At 43.8% G+C, this 21,716-nt stretch overlaps 1 protein-coding gene across 2 annotated transcripts in view; it reads left to right on the top strand.

Moving 5' to 3' along the window:
- The window catches only part of RASA3 (RAS p21 protein activator 3), a 96,559-nt gene extending 86,212 nt beyond the window's left edge, over window positions 1–10,347 (top strand). For both annotated transcript variants that reach the window (XM_026851067.1, XM_026851057.1), the window contains 6 exons: window positions 273–379; window positions 1,332–1,414; window positions 4,860–5,071; window positions 5,847–5,950; window positions 7,751–7,934; window positions 8,505–10,347. In XM_026851067.1, coding sequence (XP_026706868.1) covers window positions 273–379; window positions 1,332–1,414; window positions 4,860–5,071; window positions 5,847–5,950; window positions 7,751–7,934; window positions 8,505–8,580 — 766 coding nt within the window. In that variant the 3' untranslated portion in view covers window positions 8,581–10,347. The remainder of the gene's footprint in view (window positions 1–272; window positions 380–1,331; window positions 1,415–4,859; window positions 5,072–5,846; window positions 5,951–7,750; window positions 7,935–8,504) is intronic.
- The last annotated feature ends 11,369 nt before the right edge of the window (window positions 10,348–21,716 follow it).

The following is a 21,716-nucleotide window of genomic DNA, read 5'->3' as shown; positions in this document are numbered from 1 at the left end:
CTTGTCTCTTATCTAGATCTGGAAAAAGGACAGGCCTAACTAACAGATGCACTAAACCTATCAAAATGTGACTTTCCTTGTCAAGATGAGACCTCAATAATTAAAAAACACAATGTGTCCCCTCCTAAAGCTTCACAAGTGCCATCACATATGTGTGTATATATATATAAATCTATATAAATAAATACATATTTTATATGTATGCTATATATATATATATGCATGTATATATAAAATCTGGTGTATTTAACAACTCTTGTCCTGTTTACTAGGTTCATGATCAAGAGAGCACAAGGAAGAAAAAGATTCGGTATGAAAAACTTCAAGAAGAGATGGTTTCGCCTGACAAACCATGAGTTTACCTATCAGAAAAGCAAAGGTAACAAAGGTTTGCCAGTGATTTTTTTGGTACGTTAAAACAAAGATTAAACATAAGGATTGGGTAAGAACAGAAGACTGAGATCTAGATCTGTAACTGTAGAAGGCACAGTGCCAGCAGGTCAGGCAGCCTGTATGTACTTGCCTCTTTTTTTAGTGTGTCTGTACTGACTGTTCGAGAAGGTTCTTTGGATAGCACAGTACCCTATAAATTAGCAGAATATTTAATAGTATTTGTCTAGTGTCAGTTACCAATGTCATCTCTAGGTCTCACAGTTACCTAGTAGATTGTCCAAGGAAACAAATCTCAGGATACAAATACATTACACTGGGATTTGGGTTTGTATTGAACATTCTCAGATGCATCTCAGCTTGTTCTCAGAAATTCATCTGGCTGCAGTAGGCAGGGATTCACCTGCAAGCTTTGAACTTGCAGAAATGCATTCACCTAATGTTGCCTTATATCAGGAATTTTGCTTTTTGCAGATTGTTCCTGTCTGTTCAGTAGTACCCAACAAATACCAGTTCCTTGCATCATATAAATACATAGGGAGTGAGAAAGATAAAGAAACATGTCCAGGTCATGCCAGTCATAATCTCACACTCAACTTTGAGATCTTACATCACCACCATCAACCCACTAGGTTCAGTTGAGCTGACAGGAATGATTTCTTTCATTGTCACCTTCTCAGGAAATACACTGCATCCTGCCACAGTAGTCAGTTTCTGAGATGTTTGCTAGCATAACATAATGCAGCTGAAAACAGAAATGAACTTACGGTGATACTAAGGACAGTGCTAGTAAATCCCTGAGGAGCGGAAGACTTTTTTTTTTTTTTCTTGTGCAGTCAAAAGGATCTTCAAAGGAACTGAATCACCCCTTAAATTAAGGGCAGAGAGTGAAGTTGAGTTGTGAATAAGTTGCTCAGTATCTCTGTGTGTGTGTTCCACAGGTGATCACCCTCTCTGTAGCATTCCAATTGAAAACATTCTGGCAGTGGAAAGATTGGAGGAGGAATCCTTTAAAATGAAAAATGTAAGTAGGTCATCGTCATCTTCATTAATGTACTTGTTAGTCTGGTCTAGATCCACCAGCCTAATCGCCTTTTTCCCTTTTGTAACCTGGATTGGGTTTCTATTGAAAGATGTACAACCACAGCTGCTTGTTCTGTATATAGTAGCAGGAGTTTCCAAAAGTACAGCCCATTCAGATTCTTAACAGCCCAGTCAGCAGTCTTTGGATTTCGTGATCTGCAGCACACTCAGTACTGACCACTGCTGATCAGCTGTTTGGGCTCCATAATGTCAGACACAGGTAAGATGATCAAGTCCCTGCCCTTTCTGTCAGACCTCTCTGTTGGGAAGAAACTGTCTGCTTATAATTGTGAAGGATCACATCTTTTTTCTTGACTATCAGGGTTTCTTTACTAGTTAATGAAAGTGCATATATATTTGGGTTAGGTCATGTGCCAAAACAACATCTGTGCTGTGCTAGCATGGTTTAGCATTTTGATTGCCACATCAGGGAATAAAATACAGCTGTATTTCTCATGCATGGAACACTACTGCCAACTTCTATATGCAAGACATACCATCCGTTGTGTAGGAACAATTCTTAGACATGATCAGTTTAGGTGATGTTGGGAGCCTTTTTCATACCACTCTGCCTCTAAAGCTGAGTACAGTCCTTACAAAGTTTTATTTTAAAATAAACCAAAAAATAGCTCAGTGTTTTCCAGTTCTAAACGTGCATCTACTATAGACTTCTTTATACACATAAATAGTTGTGACTTTTAGATTTTCTGCCTTGATGTCTTTCCTGCCATCTACACTGCTTGTGGACACCATGCAGGGCAGTGCTCAAACCTGAAGTGAAGTACAGTGCTTGACTACTCAGTATTTTCTCTGTTTCAGGTGTTATTTTGGTAGTATATCTCTCTGTTGGCATAAGGTTCAATTCACTTTTAGAGCACATCTTCATTGTACTGTAGCTGGCTCTGGTGTTCATAATTCATGTTAATTACATAGGCAAAAGCAACCAAGGTGCAAAATAATTCTCAAGCTATCAGAAGGCAGTTGTAATGTGATGAACTGTTGCCAAGTGTACTTCACAAAATAACTTGATTGAACTAAAAGTAACCCCACAGTTGAGGTAGAATTTACTGTGTGTGGAGAGGAACTGAGCTATAATTCTGATCAACTCTTCAGTGACAGCAGTCTTAACTTATGCTGGGCTAGAATGTATCCAAAATATCCCTTTATTGTGAAGATTTATTATAGGAAAAATACCCCTTTATTGTTAACGTCAGAAACTGTGCACTATTGTAGTTACTTAATTTCAGTGTTACCTAGGAAATGAAGGTGACTACATCTATTCTGGAAAGTAAGGTTCAGAGTCTTTCCACAAGCAGTAGAAAATACCGTAATCACCTACCCATGCTAATATATTCCCATTTATCTTGTCATACATCAGTAGAATACTGCAGCAAGAACATAATTCTCAAAACACCACAGCAGATGTATTTGCGATGGATATTCCATCATGGGTGCTAATTGTGATTAAAGATCCACATTTTCTATAAATATTCTCTATGTATCTGTGCTCTGAATTGCATCATGTGTGTCTTCCTCAGTCCAGATGAATCTGCCTTTCTGGCAGTAAAGCCAGTAGCCTGCATCTTCCTTAAGCACAGTATGGGGGGGGTGTGGTGTGGTACTGTTCAGGTCTTCTGTGTTGTTTGAGAAGCAGCTAGTGGTTTTGGTAGTGTAAAGGTCTCGCAGCCACTTGGAATTCTTGGCTTAGTTGCAGGCTTCTCAGTAACAGTTGCCATATGTTAGTTAACTTAGGTTGGTATCCCCTTACACAAAGCCATACTCCTTAAATCTGTTCCTTTGTTGTAATGCAGAAGGCTCCATTTACCCCAGTAGGACATTAAAATTCTTTTCCCTGTAGTTCTGTGTTAACAGAGGGTTGAGCTGCAGGCTTCTGTCTTCCTTGTTCCTTCCTTCCCTATTCCTCAGACACAAACTGCCAGTTATGTCCTGAAAAGTTTTATTAAGAGGACTCTCTCTTTGGTGTGTATTTTGGCAGTGCTGGACCGATCACACTAGCAGCTCCTACACTGCTCTTTTGTGTTTGCTTGTCCTATTATTGTCTTGCATCTGTAAGGATACTAAATCCAGGGAAATGACTGCTAGAGCTTTTCCCTTCCTGTTAGAAGAGGCACTGTAGTTAAAAAACCTGTTCATGCAAAAATTAACAAGTATATTTGCAAGCTACGTTGAAGGATGCGCACCTAAAAGTGTCTCAAGGGAAGAAAAGATTGCCTGGTGCTAGTCTGCAATATTCTCCTGACCAGCTAGGTGCAGAATTCAGGCCAAGGCTTCAGGTCTTTGCAATAGATAAAAATTAATTTCAAGTGGGGGGGTGTGTGTGAGGGGGGGTTTTGTTGTGAGGTTTTTTTGGTTTTTAAGGTGTGTCTTGTGGGTTTTTTTTCACGTAGCACAGAGAAACCAGCTGTTTGGAAAACAATATTCCACATGCAGTGTAATGTCTAATGATCTGAATAATCAAATGAAGTAGAGGGGGGAAGGAATACCTGCGAGAAAAAAAACTATTAAAATCAAGTATTTGCAGAAGCTAGAGGAAATGAAGATGGTTGACACTTGGCTTTTCAAAATTTGAAGTTAACTAGGCTCAGGTTAGTGATCTTATCTTCAGTGTTTGATCAGTATAATCAAGCAATAAGCCTATGCATCAGAAACTTGCTCCTTTGAGAGAACAGAATAAATGCAATTGTGCATTTGCATTTGTGCAGGTTGCAAGCTGTTTTGAACAGGCAGGATAGCTCTACTTTAGATTTTCAGTGCCCAAGCCGTAATGCAAAATTAATGTGTAATTATTTCAACCACCTGATGGCGATTAAAGAGAAAGTATATTTCTGTGATTTTCTAACAGCAGCTGTTGTTGGGTGCAGAAGCATGGAAGTTACTAAAAGCAAAGAATCATGCTGAAATACATGTTAAAAAGACTAGAGATAAGGCAGTATCAAAGCAAAGCTGTCACTAAGGCTGGAATCCAAACTTTGGTTTTTCTCTTTTCTGCCCTCTGCTGACTAACATTTCCTTTCAGCTCTGCGTTGGGTCCCTCTGTCAGCCTTCCAAAACTTGGAGCTGCAGCATTGCTGAAGTTGCATCCTTGAGGCTGACAACAAATCTTGTTGAGGCCCAACCAGCAAGCTGATACTAGCTGTTTGTAAATCATCTCCTACAGGGACAGTATCTTACTCCTTGTACCAGGTGCAAGGTCTTTGTTGTTTTAAGGGCACATTTGCTGCTTGGTTTTGTGTTGAAAGGTATTTATTGGTGCATTCTTTTAGTATGCTGTGGTCTTCCTTGAATAAATCATCAGTCTGAGCCCAGTCTTACGTTCACCATCTCATTCTGGTGGTTTATTCTGTGGCTTATTTCCTTATTTGCAGATGTTCCAGGTGATCCAGCCTGAAAGAAGAGTCCTGTATATCCAAGCAAATAATTGTGTAGAGGCCAAGGACTGGATTGATATCCTCACCAAAGTTAGCCAATGCAACAAGAAGCGTCTCACAGTCTACCATCCTTCTGCCTATCTTAACGGCCACTGGCTTTGCTGTAAAGCTACTGCAGATAATACTCCTGGCTGCACGCCTTGCACAGGGTAAGGACTGGTAACATGGTGTTGGTCTAACTGTTGCCAGGGATAGGTGTGCCTGTGCAGCGTGACTTGCAGGTATGCAGTTACCAAGATCATCTGCTAGGTGCACAAGCGTTGTGGTGTTTTCAGAGGCCATCTTTATTGTCATTTCTGATACTCTCAGTATCTTTATATCTTGGTCAGAATGTTGACATTTTCAGAGTTCAAGACATCAGTAGCTGACTGTGGGATAAGATTCTTTGGTTCCGATCATCTGTTATTAGTAAAAGTGTCACAAATCTCTTCAACGTCCTGTTTGTAAATTCCTGCTTCTAGATTTAATTCTAAACTGATGTGTTTCTAAGGGGCCCACTCACGCTCTCTGTTAAATGAAGAGGTACTGTCTAGTTCGTAGGAAACTATTTTCATCTTAAATGAGAGCAGCGACAGGTCTGTAGTGGCAGATAGTCTCAGAATACAAGATCTGGGTGGTTGGGAGTTCAGTGCTTTGGCTCCTCCATCTGGTTATAGAAGACTAATTCACTGAAAGGTCTGGATACTGATACAGCCCTCTCTTTCAAGTCAGAGTGAAAGCATGCAGTATAAATCTAGGCATAAAGAAGTTTGAACTTGCCTGCCTTTTCTTTTGGGAGAAAATAGGAAATTTTGAGCTCTTTTACATACAATCTGTTGGCTTTCATGAGTACTCGATTTTACTTTCATCCTCATTAAAGTGCTTTTTGTGCCATAACATACTGCTTAGCATATAACTTCTTCCTCTCTTCCTGATGCCTTACAGAGGCCTTCCAGCAAATATACAACTGGATATAGATGGAGATAGAGAAACTGAGCGCATCTACTCTCTTTTCAACTTGTATATGCCAAAATTGGAGAAGATGCAAGGTGAGGATGAAAGATCATTCCATCTCCAATACACTTAGCAAGGCAGAAATACTTGTGAAAAATTGTATGTTCTAGCCTTGCGAATCACATCCTAGAACACACTGGTCATTATTTAACTTGTTTCCCCTTCTGCTGTCTTGAGTCAGTTGTATGAATTATTTTTGGTGCAGTGTGCAGCCTCATAGTCTGTACAAAGTTCTTTGCATAATAAACAGTTGTTTGAAATACGGTCTTAACCACAGCATCCTAAAATAGCGTTAAGTACAGAGCATTGCTTGAATGCTCTGAATTGACAAATCAGAATGCGCACTAAACCAGAAGTTTACTGATCCTGAAAAGAAGCACCAGCAAAGTTGAGGTTTCAGTGGAACATGGTTTTATGTTACCAGAAGTCATATGCACATTCCCTGATTCAGATCCCAAGAACAGGCTGGATGCAAGTGCTTTCCTCAGGAAGGCTTTTTCAGAATTCATCAGAGAAAGATGATCTGTGGATGTCTATGAAATGTTGAAAAATGAAGTTTGTGCTAGGGAATCCTCAGGAGCTGAGGGAAGCAGAGATGTGACGAAGAATAAAAGAAAGAAGAGACATCAGAGGAAGTTGGTACTGGTAGGCGTGCCAAGAAAAGTATCCGGTGTACACAGTGCCAGACTTGAAATCCCAACTTAGTGCAGGGAGTGGCAGGGAAGCCTTCACTGTGGCACTGATCTTTAAATAGGACTTTATTTTTTAATATGAGATAAGCCAGTGGTGTCAAACACACAGACTGGAAAACACTTTAATCCATTGCTGGCTGCCATGCAGTTGCAAACTTAAGATACCCACCACTTCCGAGCTGTCTGAACCAATGCCCAGCTTTCCCCTGTTCTGATTCCTCACTGCCAGAGCCAGCATCAAGTTTCAGTGTCCGGGAAAAGGACACAGGTCCGGCACAGACAGTGCAGCAAGAGGAGGGTAACTCAAAAGCAGAAACTGAGGCAGCGGGAAAGCTAGACAGCTAGGGAAAAATAGAGACAGAGTAAAATAATCTCTCTCCCCTTCTAATACACTCAACTACAATGCAGAAGTAGATCACATGGTGAATGTGTTGCAAATGTTCATATGTAATCAGTGTCCTGATCTCTTAGCCAGGAAGGCTTTCTGGTAGGATAAGAAGGTAGTATGACTTGCTCCTCAGGACATGTCCTTAAGCAGGCAACCAGGCAGTAGTCATGACCTTCTGCTTATGCTTGTTGTATGAATCTTTTAGACGTCATGTGGTAAAACAGCTTCTGTGACTACTTCAACCTGTAATTGTTTTGAATTCAGTCTGTTTTGCAGTGCCATATTTGCTGCTTAGCTGCTGCTTAGGGATGGGCCCTGTCCTTCTGACAAATGAACTCTTGACTTCATGTGGGCCAACCCTGCAGCACAGTGGCAGTTAGGCTTGTGTCAGAGTTCCCAAAGTGTGTGCATGGGCACCGTGCTAGTGGTAGCTGAGATGAAAGCATTGCCTGTGCAGCAAAGGACAGCTTCACACCAAGCTAGAAACAGCTGCCAGGCTTGCTGCTGTTTCCTTACAAGATGAGGAGGAGGGATAAGTCACGGGACAGCCTCTATTCCTACCAACAAAAGGACAGGGAACTGCTCCTTCTGCTGTTGCTGTTGATGTCAGCCACAGTTCTGTGGTGGTCATACGGAAGCAAACCAAGAACTGTATGAACCCTAGACTGAGTATTTTTAGTCTGCTTGTCTCACTTTTATTTCCCCTGCCTATCTGACACTATTCTTATACTTTGGTTTGGGTTTTTTTTCCCCAGAGGCCTGTGGCAGCAAATCTGTGTATGATGGACCTGAAGAGGAAGAATATTCTACATTCATCATTGATGACCCTAAGGAGACATATAAAACACTAAAGCTGATTATTGAAGGTGTTGGAACTTTAGAGCAGGAGCACGCTCAGTATAAGAGGGATAAATTTAAGAAGACAAAATATGGAAGCCAGTGAGTATAATGGGTTGTCCAAGCAGGGGAACAGTCCTGCGAAGTAGTATTTCCCCTGCAAAAAAGATCCTGCAAATACATACAGATTAGGATTGTGATGTAGGACTGATACCACAATATTTTAAAGGACTGTAAGGAATATTTAAATGTTTATTTTTTAATGCAGTTTCATTCATAAAAATAAGTGTGAGGTTTGTTGGTTTGGGTTTTTTTTAAATTCTGAACCTGTGCTTGTGGGATGAGCAGTAAGTACCAGACGATACATGTACTTACCAGCTTATTTTAGAGAGTTGGTTTAAAAATGGGAAGAGTGGCTCATACAGCCACATGACTGTATTTTGTGTACACATAAATAAAGGACCATTCTGCACATGACTGGCAAAAGAGAGGATACATTCAGTCAGTTGGTTCTTCTTGTTCAAGTAAGACCCAGTATTAGCATTACAATTGCAACTTTGAAAATCAAACTTAGGGAAAAGGTTTTGTTTGTTCACTTCCGATTCTGCCATTTTGATGTCCTGACAGAAAATTCTATGTATAGTACTTTTTCCTTTTTTTCTTTTCTTTTAGAGAACATCCCATTGGTGACAAGAGCTTCCAGACATACATCAGGCAGCAGTCAGAGATCTCAGCACATTCCATATGAAGTGCAAAGGAAATCACAGGACAGTGCTGAAGGGTCGATCAGTGAAGCTAAACAGCAAAACAAAAGGGAAGCCACACATGTAGCAAAATGTATGGATAAGCATCAAGCGTACAACTTTGAGACTTGCTAAACATATTCTCTTTTCAAGAAACTGTTATAATAGTTGCTATGCACTTTATTCATCTGGTTATTGACAGATGATAAAACTCTGCCTTCTAGGCAGTTGTTGTCATGTATTTTTAAACTTGCTTTGGTTTCTTGGAATCTAGTGATCAGTTCAATGATCGAGGTGTGTGGACTACATCTTGACAACTCACATGCAATTCCTTATGTTTTGGAAACCAAGCATGCTGCTAATATGCAGCATTTTCTAGAAGGTTGTTACTGTTTTTTGTTCCTGTTAAACGTATATTGCCACACCCCTGCGTGCTCTTAGGAAAAGCTTAGTAACACTTTACTTTTAATGCCTGCATTTAGAAAAGAAGCAGAGAAAAAACCCTCTGGTGTAATCTCTTGCATTGTAGCTTGTATTCTGAGCAGGCCAAGGAGCAGGCCTTTTGTTTTTACAGCAGCATAATTTTTGCTAAATGTGCACAGTTTTTAATAGAAATTCAGATTTGAATGGTACTCTTGATATTTTTGAGATACAAAGTCATTTCTCCAGACACATTCAGCAGACTTTAGTTTTGAAGATGCAATCTCAGCGGTATAATAAAACTGACTCATAATAGGAGTAAGGAAGAAATGAATTTATGTCAAAGCTAAATGTCTCTCTTATACAGTCCAGTGAATAGTAATCTTTGAAAGTCTGCCAACTGAAAGGCAAGGTAAGCTGATTTTTGATGACTTTTTACCACCACAGCGAGAAGGACGAATAGAATATGAGTCTGGCAGCTGAGACATACTGAATCCCAGGCACAAAAGCCATCAAGATGGGTTTTCTCTGAAAGGATGTTTAAGCACTGGAGTCCATGCTATCCTAGTACCACTTGCTTTTCTGGAAAATAGATTTCTACTTTTCCAAAAATATTTTTAAATACTTTTTTAAAGAGACTTCTTAAAGGATATTTAATGTATTAACACACATAACTTGTTAATATTCTGAGTGTAGTGAAAATGGAATGAGCTGTGTATCTCACTAATACCAACAAAAGTCATTAAGGAGGGGAATAAAGATCTGAAATATAAGATACATATTTATGTATGCTGTTTAGTTGTACACCGTAACTTTCCTCTGTAATAAGGGTCTGATTTACAAACATCTAGCTTTGATGTCATGAAAGCCTGCATGATGGACCTTAAGCTTCTGTGGGGTAGAAGCTAGTGTTCTCGTTTTAAGCTGAATTGGAACAGAAAGCATTGAACTGTCAGTTTAATGTAAAGATATCTATATCTTTGCTTAAAGTGTTACAGAGTAATTCTTAACTGTGTCCTCATTGCATCTGACATGATTTAAGGTGGCTGAAGTACTTTGAATGCCTCTGTTTGTTAGTGATACTCTTAGGAATGAGGTTTTCTTTTTGTTTGAGTATGTAGTAGACCATCTCCTAGTAGATGATAAATGGTCTTTTATTCATCTTCACCCAGCAGCCTGGTGAAAGGGAAGTAACGAAGCATTGCAGAGATGCATTTTGGACTCCAAGCTTTTAGCTGCCATGAACTGCAATTTTTAACATGTATTTGTAACTTAATATGGTTTATAAAATACTAATTATATGTAATGTGTGTTGTACTTGCCAATTAAAAGGAATGTTTTATTTCTGAAAATTGTGTGCACATTTGGAGTCTGTTTAGATTCACAGTGGCCATGGGTGTGCTTGTTGGCACAGCATATGCTGTTCAGAGTTGGACTGTGGATGGAGATACTTGTGAGTGTAAACTAACCCTTGCTGGGGCTGCTGACTCCCATCCTCACTCCTCTGCTCATCCCCACCCCTTGTCTTGGGTCAGCATTGCATCCGTGGGACTCTGTAGTGAACCAAATAGGGCACCTGAGCCAGCTCTCACAAAGAAAGCAGTTATCGCTCAGCTAGATCAGCATCTTGAACTTGTTCCCTGTGTTATTACACAGCTGCTGCTGCTGCAAGGGAGGGGTGAGACCATGCTGAAAGGGCAGGAGGAAAGAGGAGAGCACAGCACCATGCATGCATGTGGGCTCATGGACCTATGGAACTACCACCTTCTGAACCTGTTCTTGGGTTGGGCATGCTGAGGTTTGTACAAGTCAGTCTTCTGGAGCTTACCAGTTCCCTCTGAATCTGTGAATTAAGCTTTGGCTCCAAGATTTTGTGTGATGAGCTGCACTCACTGGTTCTGTTGGGGAGTGTTTGCAGGAAGGCGTGACAGCAGCCTCTCTGGGATAGAAAGATCTTGACCTGTTCATTCAGTGTGTGTTAGTCTAGCTCGTGTTGGGGGTAACTTCCACTGCTGTATCATGTATCTCTTGCTGCCAGAGCACAAGTGTGCATTTCTGAGAAACTTCTGGAGAAGAGCTTCTGCAGGCACACTCTAGCTGAGTGACAGTAGTGGTTTAACAGGTAGACCACAGTCAGGAAAGAAAACCAAACTGATGGTGACAGACACATCACCTGTCTTGGTGGAGACTCGACCACAATTACACAAGTGTGTATTTTTGTTGAGGAATTGTAAACTTCGTTTTAGAAACAAGCAAGGTTTTAACATAGTAAACCAGACATATGATTTGTAAGAAAAGAGTAGAGTTAAATGTGAAATTACTGTAATGCTGTTCCCAGGTCTGTCTCTTTTCCACTCAGTCTTCTCCAGTGTATACAATCATTTTGTTCTCCTGCTAACATGTCTTAGCTTAAGTCGATAGGAAATCATTAAAAACTGCTTTTTCTGACAGTATAACTTCATTAACAGGGTTGGTGTGCAGGTTGTGTTAAAACCGGGCTTCCAGTGCTTCTTTTAGCTTCTGTCTCCTGTCTGTCTGCAGCATACATCTCTGATGGTGTCTTCTGAAATACTCAACAAATCCTGCCAACAAGACAGGTGACGTGACAGGGGCACTTGGGACAGCATCCCTTATATCTAGAATGCAGAAAATAGCATTAAAAAAAAAAAAAAACAAAAAACAAAACAAACATAGCCCTAAGTAAGCATGTCAGGTCAGTTTTCTTTCCTTCTCTCCTCTACCCAGCCTGAAAGGCAAAAAAAATTATTTTTGACAGAAAAAAATGTAGAAGCCAGGCTGTTCTCTCCTGAGACTCCCGTTGCCAAAGATGATCCTTACGCCTGTGTTTTCTCTTGCTGAACCAGCGCACTGGGGCAGGGCTGACCTGGCGACAGGACCCAAGTGGCCGGGGTCTGTGTCTATTCCAATTCAAAAGGAGGTGGTGTCTCTGGCCAGGCAGATGTCTTTGTGCATTTCAGAAGTGGAGAGTGCAGACTGTGAGATTCGACTGTGAAACTGCACACCCAAAGTCAAAATTCATGTTAGAGTTTTCTAAGGCCATGGATGGGAGTTTAGTTGACAGATAAAATCTTGTCACTTGTGTGTGCATGTTTTCTAGGTGGACAGAGTAGAGATGGAGCGCAGCTGCTGAAGTGATGACAAATCACCATTAGGGCCTTTTCGTGCTGTGGCTGTTGTGTCTGAAGCCGTGCTGGGATGCAGTCTGTTGGGCAGCAGGAGTGACGAGCCTTGCATGTGCCAATGATGTCTCAAAGCTCTGTTGGCACCAGTAGCACTTGGTTCTTCACACAGTAAGATTTTAATGAAGTCTGTGTATGATGAGAGTGTTTGAAGAACATAGTTCTTGTCTGGAAATGTTTCCATGTAAAAATCACCAAATGGAAAAAAAGCATGATGTGCCATGGGCATGGTGTGCAGTTAGTGAAAAGGTCACCCAGGGCTCACCATACTCTTACATGGCTCGTGGGAGTCAGCGACTGCTGTCTGAGCAGCCGTGAGCTTCTGTCTACAAGAGAAGCTGATTTGGGGGTTTCAGGTGGCTGGCTGTGCGACACACTTGAACGCTGATGTGATTCCTGTCTCCACTCCTTCTCTGCAATACTCTACACAGTTTCAAGGAGGTTGTTTAAACTTGTAATCCCATAAGCATGCTTGTAAAGGGCTATGTGAGAAGCTGACCCGGACAGCAGGAACCCTGCCCGTCCCCATTAGTAGCTCCAGGAAATGGACACTGCAGGAGGACTGTGGCCTAGGGCAGTCCTGGAGGCTGGGACTGATGCTGGGTGGTGCTTGAAGGTGAAGAGCAGCATCTTCCCACAAGCCACCTTCTGTATTCATTACAGCCGAGACAAGGGCTAGTGGTCTGACTCGAGAAGACATTTCTTTCTGGCTCTGAGCTACTGTCATTAAATAGTAAATAAATTATTCCAAGACTCAAGCGGGTATTGAGCAAAAGACAAGGTTTTAAGACAGAAGCACTGTATTCCTGTGTGTGTAAGATTCTAGATCCGCTCTGTGTAAGAAAGGGCTGGAAAGAGCCATCATGGAGCAAATAATTGTTCTGGGTTCCTAAAATAACCTGAAATAAAATAGGATTCCAGGAGACTCATCCTGAGGGTAGAAACCAGCCCTCATAACTTCTGAACAAATCGCATATACCTTTCTGTTTCGATTCCCATTTTTCATCTGCTTCTTATTTGAGTCACTCTGATTCACCTGAGGTAAATAAGAGGTTAAATCATTGGGTTTATCAAGTTTGCACAGAGCTATAACTTTTAACCATGAAGTTGCCTGGTGTTAGCAGGTTTGCCTGCAAAGTTAAAGTGGATTAAACAAAAGGCTCAGCAGCAGCCTGGGCTAAATGTAAAGAATGTTTAAATGATAAAAAGGGAAACTGGCTTTTTACTACTTTAAAAGCGTTGCTATGCTGAATATTACCAAAAACATAGCCCAGATGTACACATTTCTGGTTAATGTTGAGGGCAAATTCTCTCCACAAGTGTGGGGCCTGTATGATGTCTAAGTTTACTAAATTCACTTGACATTTTTAACCTCTGTTGCAGCTCCACTGTTCTGCCCTAAAACTGTCAAAAGGAAATGGTTTTTTTATTATTTACTTGAGCCTACAACAAATGTATTGCTTAGATATGGGCTCTTATATGAAAACAAGTAAGTCTTGGTAGAGGTGACAGGTGCACAGGGTTGCCATCAAGTACCAGAGGCGTGAATAAAGAATTTTATGTGATTAAGAAAGGCACTTTGGATAAGTGTAGCCATGTATTTCTCTGGGGGTAGAAACGTTTGTGTAGAGAAATCTGCTAACAGGAATAAAGGAAGTGAATTTTATGAATTATAGGGGAAGAAAAAGGGAACTACTTGATGAGAACAGAAACTGTGCACAAAAAAAGGCCACCCTGAAACACCTTGTGTTTTGCTTTCTTTAGCAAGTTTTTCTGTGCTACAGCTCAGCTATAATTCCTACTTCTCATCCTCTCCAGAAGCCATCCTCTGTCAGCCATGACATCCTATGTCTGTGATGGAAATGATTGGAGAGGCTCACAGCTGAGAAAAGCAACTTTAAAAATAGACAGGCTCATCTGTGATGTCTGGAGATGCAAATACTTCGCCTCCTGCTGAGCCGCGGTGTTGTGAGGACAGCCTCATGGTATGTTTTCTCTTGCTGTAAAGCTCCCTTAAAGAGATTCCTGCTCCCCTGCCCTGGCTGTGGTTCAGCATCCCATTGATAGCTCTGAATCAGTGAAATAATTGGGACTCGTTAAAAGAGGAGACTTTGGAAAAAGCTGGATCATCTACCTGACCAGCTTTACAGCAGTTTCTCAAACACTTGCATCAGTACATCTATTGAGGTGGGGACAAGCCACCTCAGAGAGCTTTATCACCAGAGCAAATACATCTCCTGGCTGTGCTGCATATCCCTTTGTTTCTAGCACCATCCCACCTCATGCTCCCTATTAGAATCACCAATTCACAGCACTGTCTGTGATAGGACCTTCTTCTGAAGCCAGTATTGCCTGCATATATGTCCCCTCCCTCCCAAAATGCAGTGTTGTTTAGGTGACCCCCATCCTCATCTTTGTCTTTTGCATTGTCTGGTGGCTGCCCAAGGGTCCTGCTGTTCTGGCATGAGAACCAGGCAAAACCAGGGAGAAATTCAGCTCTGAGATGTGGCTCTTCCTGCTGGCACAGTACCACGTTCCCTCAGGGTTTACCAAGGAGCTAGACCTGAGATAGTTGCTCCAGAACCTCCCCACCAGCCATTTGCTGCCTTGAATTTGCCCAGTGAAGACCAGCACAGGCTCCAAGGCAGGTTTCCCACTGGAGACCTGGGCCTGAACCTCATTTGTCCAAAAAATGTCATCATTTTTCACTCCAGAGAAGTGCCCTTAGCATAATTTCTCTCAAAGGTGCCGGGAGGGGGGAATGATAAGAAAAATGCCCTTGTACGGAGCAGTTTGGAGAATCCTTTGATGGGACTTGGCACTGGATCTCAGCAGAGCTGGTACTCAAGTTATTTTGATGTCAGAAAGAGAGTGCCAATGCTTTAATTTTATTTAGAAGTTGCTAGTGCAGAAGAGAGGGGATGAAGAAGCTAGCAGGCCTGGGCAGGTAGTAAGTATCAGCCAGTCACATTAAGAGGAGGAAGGCATGGAATCCTCATGGGGGCTGGGGAAAGGCAGGACCCTTCTTCCTGGGCTGGAAGAGGTCAAGTGCCCTGGTGTTTGCTAGCCTGCTCAGTTCTTAGAGTGGGATCTGACACAAAGTAAAGTAAGAGCCAAGAGGCCTTGGGCAAGTTTCTGCTCAAGCAGAAGAATTGGAGCTGGTTTTGCCCACCAGGCTCTCAAAGCTGAAGTTGAACGATGCTCCCTTAGTCAAGCTGTTCAGTAATCTTGTTTTCTCTGCCTGTTTCTCCTGCCTAAGCATTTCCTGCTGTGAGGGAGAGCTGTCGGTTTCTGTTATTCCTCAGAGTAACAGCTGGATGAAAACCCCACAAGTCACGCCGCAGCTGTGTGTGCACAGACCGCCTGCACCTGCAGTGGCTGTCCGCCTGCCTGGGGCCAGCAAGGAGGAGAGTGGGACACCCGTCCCCAGCTCCCTGAAGGTGGGTGCTGAAGGACCAGGCTGCTAGGAGTCCCTCCAAGCTCTGCAGAAAAGGTTGCTTGGCCTGGCACAACTTCTGCCCATCCTGCCTTCCTGCCTTCTTCTAAATATTTGGGGTTGACCCTACCCTTCCAAAACTATCCCCTTCTCTTCTTCCTGCCTCATGCCTGGAGAGAAGAGATCGGGAGAGCCCCTGCATCACAGTGCCTTCCTCTTGTCCTCTTGCCAGGCCAAGCCTGCTGCTCCTTCTCGTGGCTCAGACCTCTTGTTCACCACTGTCCTGGTCCTGGTTGCCATCACTAATTAGAGAATCACCAAAAGACTCAGTGTAGAAGGGACCTCCGGGGTGCACCTCATCTTGCCTCCCTCTCAGATCAGACGGATCTTTCAACTGCTCCTGACAGTCCCTCTGCCTGTGAGGCAGCACCGCTGTCTTTGTTCTGTCAAGGAGGCCTTTTGGGCAGTGATAGCACATTGCAGTGGAGAAGGAAGGGAGCTGGTGAGCTCCCTGTGGAGTACTTTATTTTTTTCTTCCCTTACAAACATAGTAACCTCAGTGCTGCTTGGAGCTGATGGGCGACAAAGAGAAGTATTTCCATGCCCACATCCTTGTCTGTAAAATCTCTCTCATCTGAGTATTTGTACGTAGCAAGGGCTGAGTGTTCAAAACTGGAGACTAAAAAGCTTTGAAGCTGCATTAATCAGAAGTGGGGTTTCTTTTGCAGGGGATGGGGAATGATGTTCCGCTGAATATGTTTATATACAACTCTGACAGCACTGTTAGAATGTTCCTTAACCAGACAATTTTTGATGCCTTGTTGACAGCCCTGGGAAACAAGATCTGTATTCCGAATTAATTCAAGAACAGCCATCAGACAAAGAAGAGGGGATCCGTCCCTCCAAATGTAGATGTCCACCGTGTAGATGCTGACATTTCAGTTAGTCACTCAACTACTAATAGTCAGGGGAAAGAGAGAGACCCTTCCAGCGTGTGACTCACAATTTTAGATGTCTACCTTAGGATGAAATTAATCAAACCCTAAAAATTTCCAGTTCCCTTCCGTGTACCGCAAGGAACCTGGCATGATCACTAAAGCCACCTCGAGCCGGTGGGGTGAAGCTTGCCCAGGGTGTCTCCTCGACTTGTGCCGCCGTCCTTTCCTGGCCAGCCCTGGCACTCCTCGCAGGGTCCCCCCGTGTTCCCCGGTGCCGCAGGGAGGGCGCAGGCCGCTAGATGGGGGTGCTCTCCCGCGGGATCCCTCCCGCAGCCCCGCTCGGCTCTTTTTGCAACGCTCCTCCCAAGCCGCAGGAGCCCACGCGGTTTTCCCTGCGCACTAGCGCTGGCTCCGCGCGTTGCTGACCCAGCCGGGGCCACGCCACTGAGCCCGGGGCTTCTCCCCGAGCTCGCCAGGACACGCTCCGCAGGCCTGAACTGGCTGTCGTCTTCTGCCTGGGGCCACGCCTGGTCAGGTACAAAACTGGGGCTGTTCTGAAAACACCTCGATGCACTGTAAGGGCTGCCAGGACCAAGGGCCCCCTCTCAGACAAGCTGGAACTGGCAGAGTCGGTCTGAACAGATAAGTTTGAGCCTTGCGTGATGTGTCCACAGTGGTTTTAACTGGGTACTTGATACCGGGGAAAAAAAGGATATTTGCTGTTTGGCAGAAGACAGCCAGAGATGAGAAAGGTGAATCCCTCATTGCGTCAGCAGTCAAATGGATCAAAATGCGGAGGGTGGCAATTCTCATGCTACTATCACTTAGATCTAGGGCTCCCGAGCAGCAACGAATTTCCTGGTTATTGCTTTCAGTTTACTTCATCCTTACTGTTGTATTGCAATAGATGTGATACTGATCTTAATTTAAGAATCTCTGCTCCCCTGATTTGCCTGTTCTATCCTCTTTTCCAGCCCAGTGAGCTGCACATCCTTATTGTTAAACTCACACTAGAAAACAACTGTATCTGTAACTCTACTGTGCCACGAGTGATTCCTGTGGTGTGACTCACACTTGCAAACCACAGACCTAGAGCTGGCCCCCTGGTCATTTCTGGGATGGCTGGGAGGAAAGTCCAAGGCCACAGGGCCTTACTGCATTGGTACAGTAACCATTGCATTCACATCAGAGTTGGCCCAAATGATTTATATTCTGAAAATAGGTCTAAAAAAATATTTCTAAAAAAATGTGAAGGATATTGTCATTCTTAAATTCAGGAATGGCGATAGCCTTCAGTTGTCTTTGCAAGCACTAGGAAAACAAGAATAATACTGTATTTGATCAGTCTTGTGGAATATAATCAGGTGAAGACTTCTGTAGAGCCCCTCAGCTGTCTGACCAAGAACAATGCTCCAGCACCTCCTTAAGAGAGATTCAGCATCCTTTGTGCATTACTGTTTCATTTCCAGGGGTCAGATGGGTTATCAGCAGTGCAGAGTCTTTAGCAGAGAGCTGCAGGCAAACCATCTCTGCCTCTTTCCTGGTGTCCAGACCCCGGAGGAGCTGGGCTGCCTCCCAGGCTGGGTGAGGCAGGAGAGAGAGGAGCAGTGCTGAACAGGCAACCATATCTCAGGAGCTGCCCAGACCTGGTGTGGGGAGGGATCTGGAACTCAGCTGGATGGGGGAGAAACTTTCTCCACAGGCTTTCATGTCCCCTCCCTGGCCCCACGTGTTCAGACCTCTTCCCTGGCACGCCTTAGCCCAAACCTGACCTCCCCCAGCCCCTTCTGCTGTCACCATCCTCCCGTGGAATTGCGGGTGGCTGATGGCAACTCTCCTGGGAGGAGCGGATCCTGCTCCCCACAGGCTACCAGCCACCTCTGGCGGGACTGTAAGAGCCCAGGGAGTTAGCCAAAGAAAGATGTGCGCGGCTCCCCCTGGCGAGGCTGTAACGTGCGGCCGTAGAGCACCTCTCCAGGGCATATCCTGGAAGAATCAGCATAAATCGTGCTGGCTGTGTGGCTTTCCCCCCCTACGCTGCACAGATCAGCTGATTTCTTTTTGTTTGTACTGTGTGTTTTTCCCTGGAAGACACGTGATGCTTGATCTGCAGATCTTCTTCCTTAAGAAATGTTTGCTTGAGTTTCAAGCCAACGCTGGGACCTGGGAGTAAGCACTTCTCAGACAGCTCCTCCTCTGCAACACTGCTAAATGGCAGCACTTTGTGCCTTTCGCCTGGGCAGACACAGCGACTGGGCTGGCAGGAGCTGCGTGTTTGTGGCACTGGCTGCTTTTAAGCTACATTGCCAAAGACTGAATGTTTTATGCACTGGCTAGCTGAGATGTTTGTCTCCAGATGCTGGAGCATCTCAGCCTTGTCTGTGAGGGCTGACAAGGACCAGCTGAGTAGCAGATGCTAGTTAAACCAGAAAAGCAGAGCTTCAGCCTGGTTTGTTCACATGTCCAGGTCATCTCAGCCTCATTTGTTCATATGTTCTGGTCGCCTTGTCATTATCATTATAAGATGCTGTGCTTGGTGCAGAGGGAGTCTGTGATCTGTAATGCCTATGTCTAATAGGCTACGCTGAAGCCACTCTCCTTCTTCTTCATCGTATAACTTTGTGTTTAGGTAGGTATCTGCTCTCACCCCTATCTGCTGCTGTTCCTGCTGCTGATCTGGCTCACACCCATTTTCTGTGTCCTAAATTTTACCTTGCTCTTCCATCAGGGTCATTGTTTATATAATACAAAGCAACAGCGTTGGTAGGAAGGGCTGAGGTCAATGCAGAAAGTAGGTTCATCTTGCACCAGTGAAGTAGGTGTGTGCTCAGACTGCTCTTCTCAAAATACCCATTTCGAATGCAAAGGCCTATGAGAGAAGAAGAAACCAGTGTTAAATACAATATCCTTTCTTCTGTCACCTGACAGGTGAGATGATGCTGAAGATTTCCACTCCACGGAAGGTAAAGAGGCCATTTCCCACTAATGAGAGCTTCTGTTTCCATGAATGTTTTCAGACTGGGGAAGGCACTACTGGACTAAAACTTTGCAGAAACATTTTCCATGAATGAGAAGGTTTCTGAGATTGGCAACTGAAAAAGGTGAAAATGATGGGAGCAAATCCAGCTCTGAGAAACCTGCTGGGGGTTTCATCTTCACCTTTGCCTCTTTCCAGAGGTGCCGCCTTCATGGATGAGTGAGAATGGAGTTGTGTGCTCTAGGAGAGGATCAGTTTTTGCTGTAAATACTCAGCATAACGCACTAGGTAAACCACCTCTTCCTCAGGCAGTGAGAGCCCCATACCCAAACACTCACCACCCAGGTGTACTTTAGACCGCTCTATGATAGCTAAGGTGTCTGGTAGTCTAGGACTCACAGAGGACTTTCTCCACCCCACTCAGGAACAGGGATCTGGAAAGTCTTTGATACAATGAATGTATGAAACACCTACATCACACACACTTTCTCTTTTTAAATGACCCAAAGACTCAGATGAGCATTGTTCAGTTCCCTTGAACCGGAGAGGGAGCTTAGCATCCTTCTCCATGTTCCCTGATGAGAGGAAGGCCTGTATGGTCTTAGACCCTTTCAAAGCCCACCAAAACTAAGAGTTGGCATTTTAGTCTGAAAAATAACACCCCAAAACCCTGCTCAGCATGGGACAGCAGTTCCCAAACTTCTCTGTTGCCTACTCCATTTCTTGTAGAGGGCCACTGGTCCTACAAACCCTCTGGGCAATGTGACCTTGTATCTGTAAACCTCTGATTTGGAAGGTGAAAAAATAGCACAGACTCCATTTCTGCCACTTTTAGCCTAAATTCAGTAGAGACAGATGCGGGAGAATTGCATGATGGAGGACATGTATTGTCACATGTGTGCATTTAGTAATGCTTGCTCACTGCCACCACTGTCTGCACTTGGTACCTATCAACAGCACTGAATGGAACTATTGCAGTATTTTAACTAGAGGACTGTTTTCACTGAGATACTCAGAGGATTATAAGGAACTAGAGTGTGAGATTTTTGTCTCTCAGGTGGCCTTTCAGTGAGGGGGTTCTGAAGACACTGTATCTGTTGAGTATAAGGATTATGAAAGAAATAAGAAAGCTGCCTTTCTCCAAAACCTCCCAGCAAACCTTCACGCAGACAAGCTGCCAGAGGGCTAAAGAGCCTGAGCAGTGCTGACCCCTGAGGGCTGTCACTTAGTCCTCAGTGGTGTAGGGCTGTCTGCAGCACAGCTACTCCAGCTCAGACTGAGGCATCCAAAAAAAATTCCAAGGTCACCACAGCTTTGCTTCCCGTAGGGCTTGTCTCCACATCAGCAGCCCTATGATGTTTGTTAGAGCTACAGGTAATTTTCCATCGTACAAAGTACGGAGCTTGCTGCGGAATAGTCAGTAGGCTTTGTGAAATCCCCAGTTTCCCACATGCTTCTCTAGTAACATTTTTACCTCTTTGCCCTGCCTCCATCAATGGGACTGACAGGTTTTCTTCCAAGTTACCAGCATACATCCACCATCAACTTCCCATGATCATGGAAAGTCCTGCTGTGTTCCTCAAAAGCACAACACTATCTCTTGCTGCAACCAAATCAGTCACTGAATGCTTCTTTGAGGTCCCAAAACTGGGAGGGAAGATATTGTGTAATGCTTATAGTGCCCCCGGCAGTGCTGCACAGGGAAGTAAATCTCATCAGATTTCAGAACACCCTGTGTCCCTAGAAGCTCTGTTTTTTCTATCAATCAGTCTTCCAACCTATGTTAAAATGTGAGGTAGTTTGGGGCTGTCACCAGCGCCCAGAGCACTCTGCCTTCCTAAGCATGCCTCATTGCAGAGGCACGGAGAAGGAGATGTTATGAATGAAAACAGGCCTGGGGACAAGGTATCAACCTCTTTGATATTTGTTGCTTTGGACAATTGATAAGCAAGCACTTCCGTTTGACAAGAGCTCCATGGTGTTATCCAGCGTCGTTGGAAGGGAGGATCTGTGAAGGCTAAGGAAGGGTCGCCTCTTAGCTGAACGTGAATGAAGGTTTATTTGGCTGAGGAAGGCTCCTTCCCTCCCAGTTTTGGGACCTCAAAGAAGCATTCAGTGACTGACGGGAAGATTTACACAATGTCCCAGCGCCACTTGCTTCCTGACTATG

Source organism: Athene cunicularia, assembly GCF_003259725.1.
Source record: "Athene cunicularia isolate RWA chromosome 1 unlocalized genomic scaffold, athCun1 chr1_part1, whole genome shotgun sequence".
NCBI classification, from domain to species: domain Eukaryota; kingdom Metazoa; phylum Chordata; class Aves; order Strigiformes; family Strigidae; genus Athene; species Athene cunicularia.
This window is presented reverse-complemented; position numbering and strand designations above follow the sequence as displayed.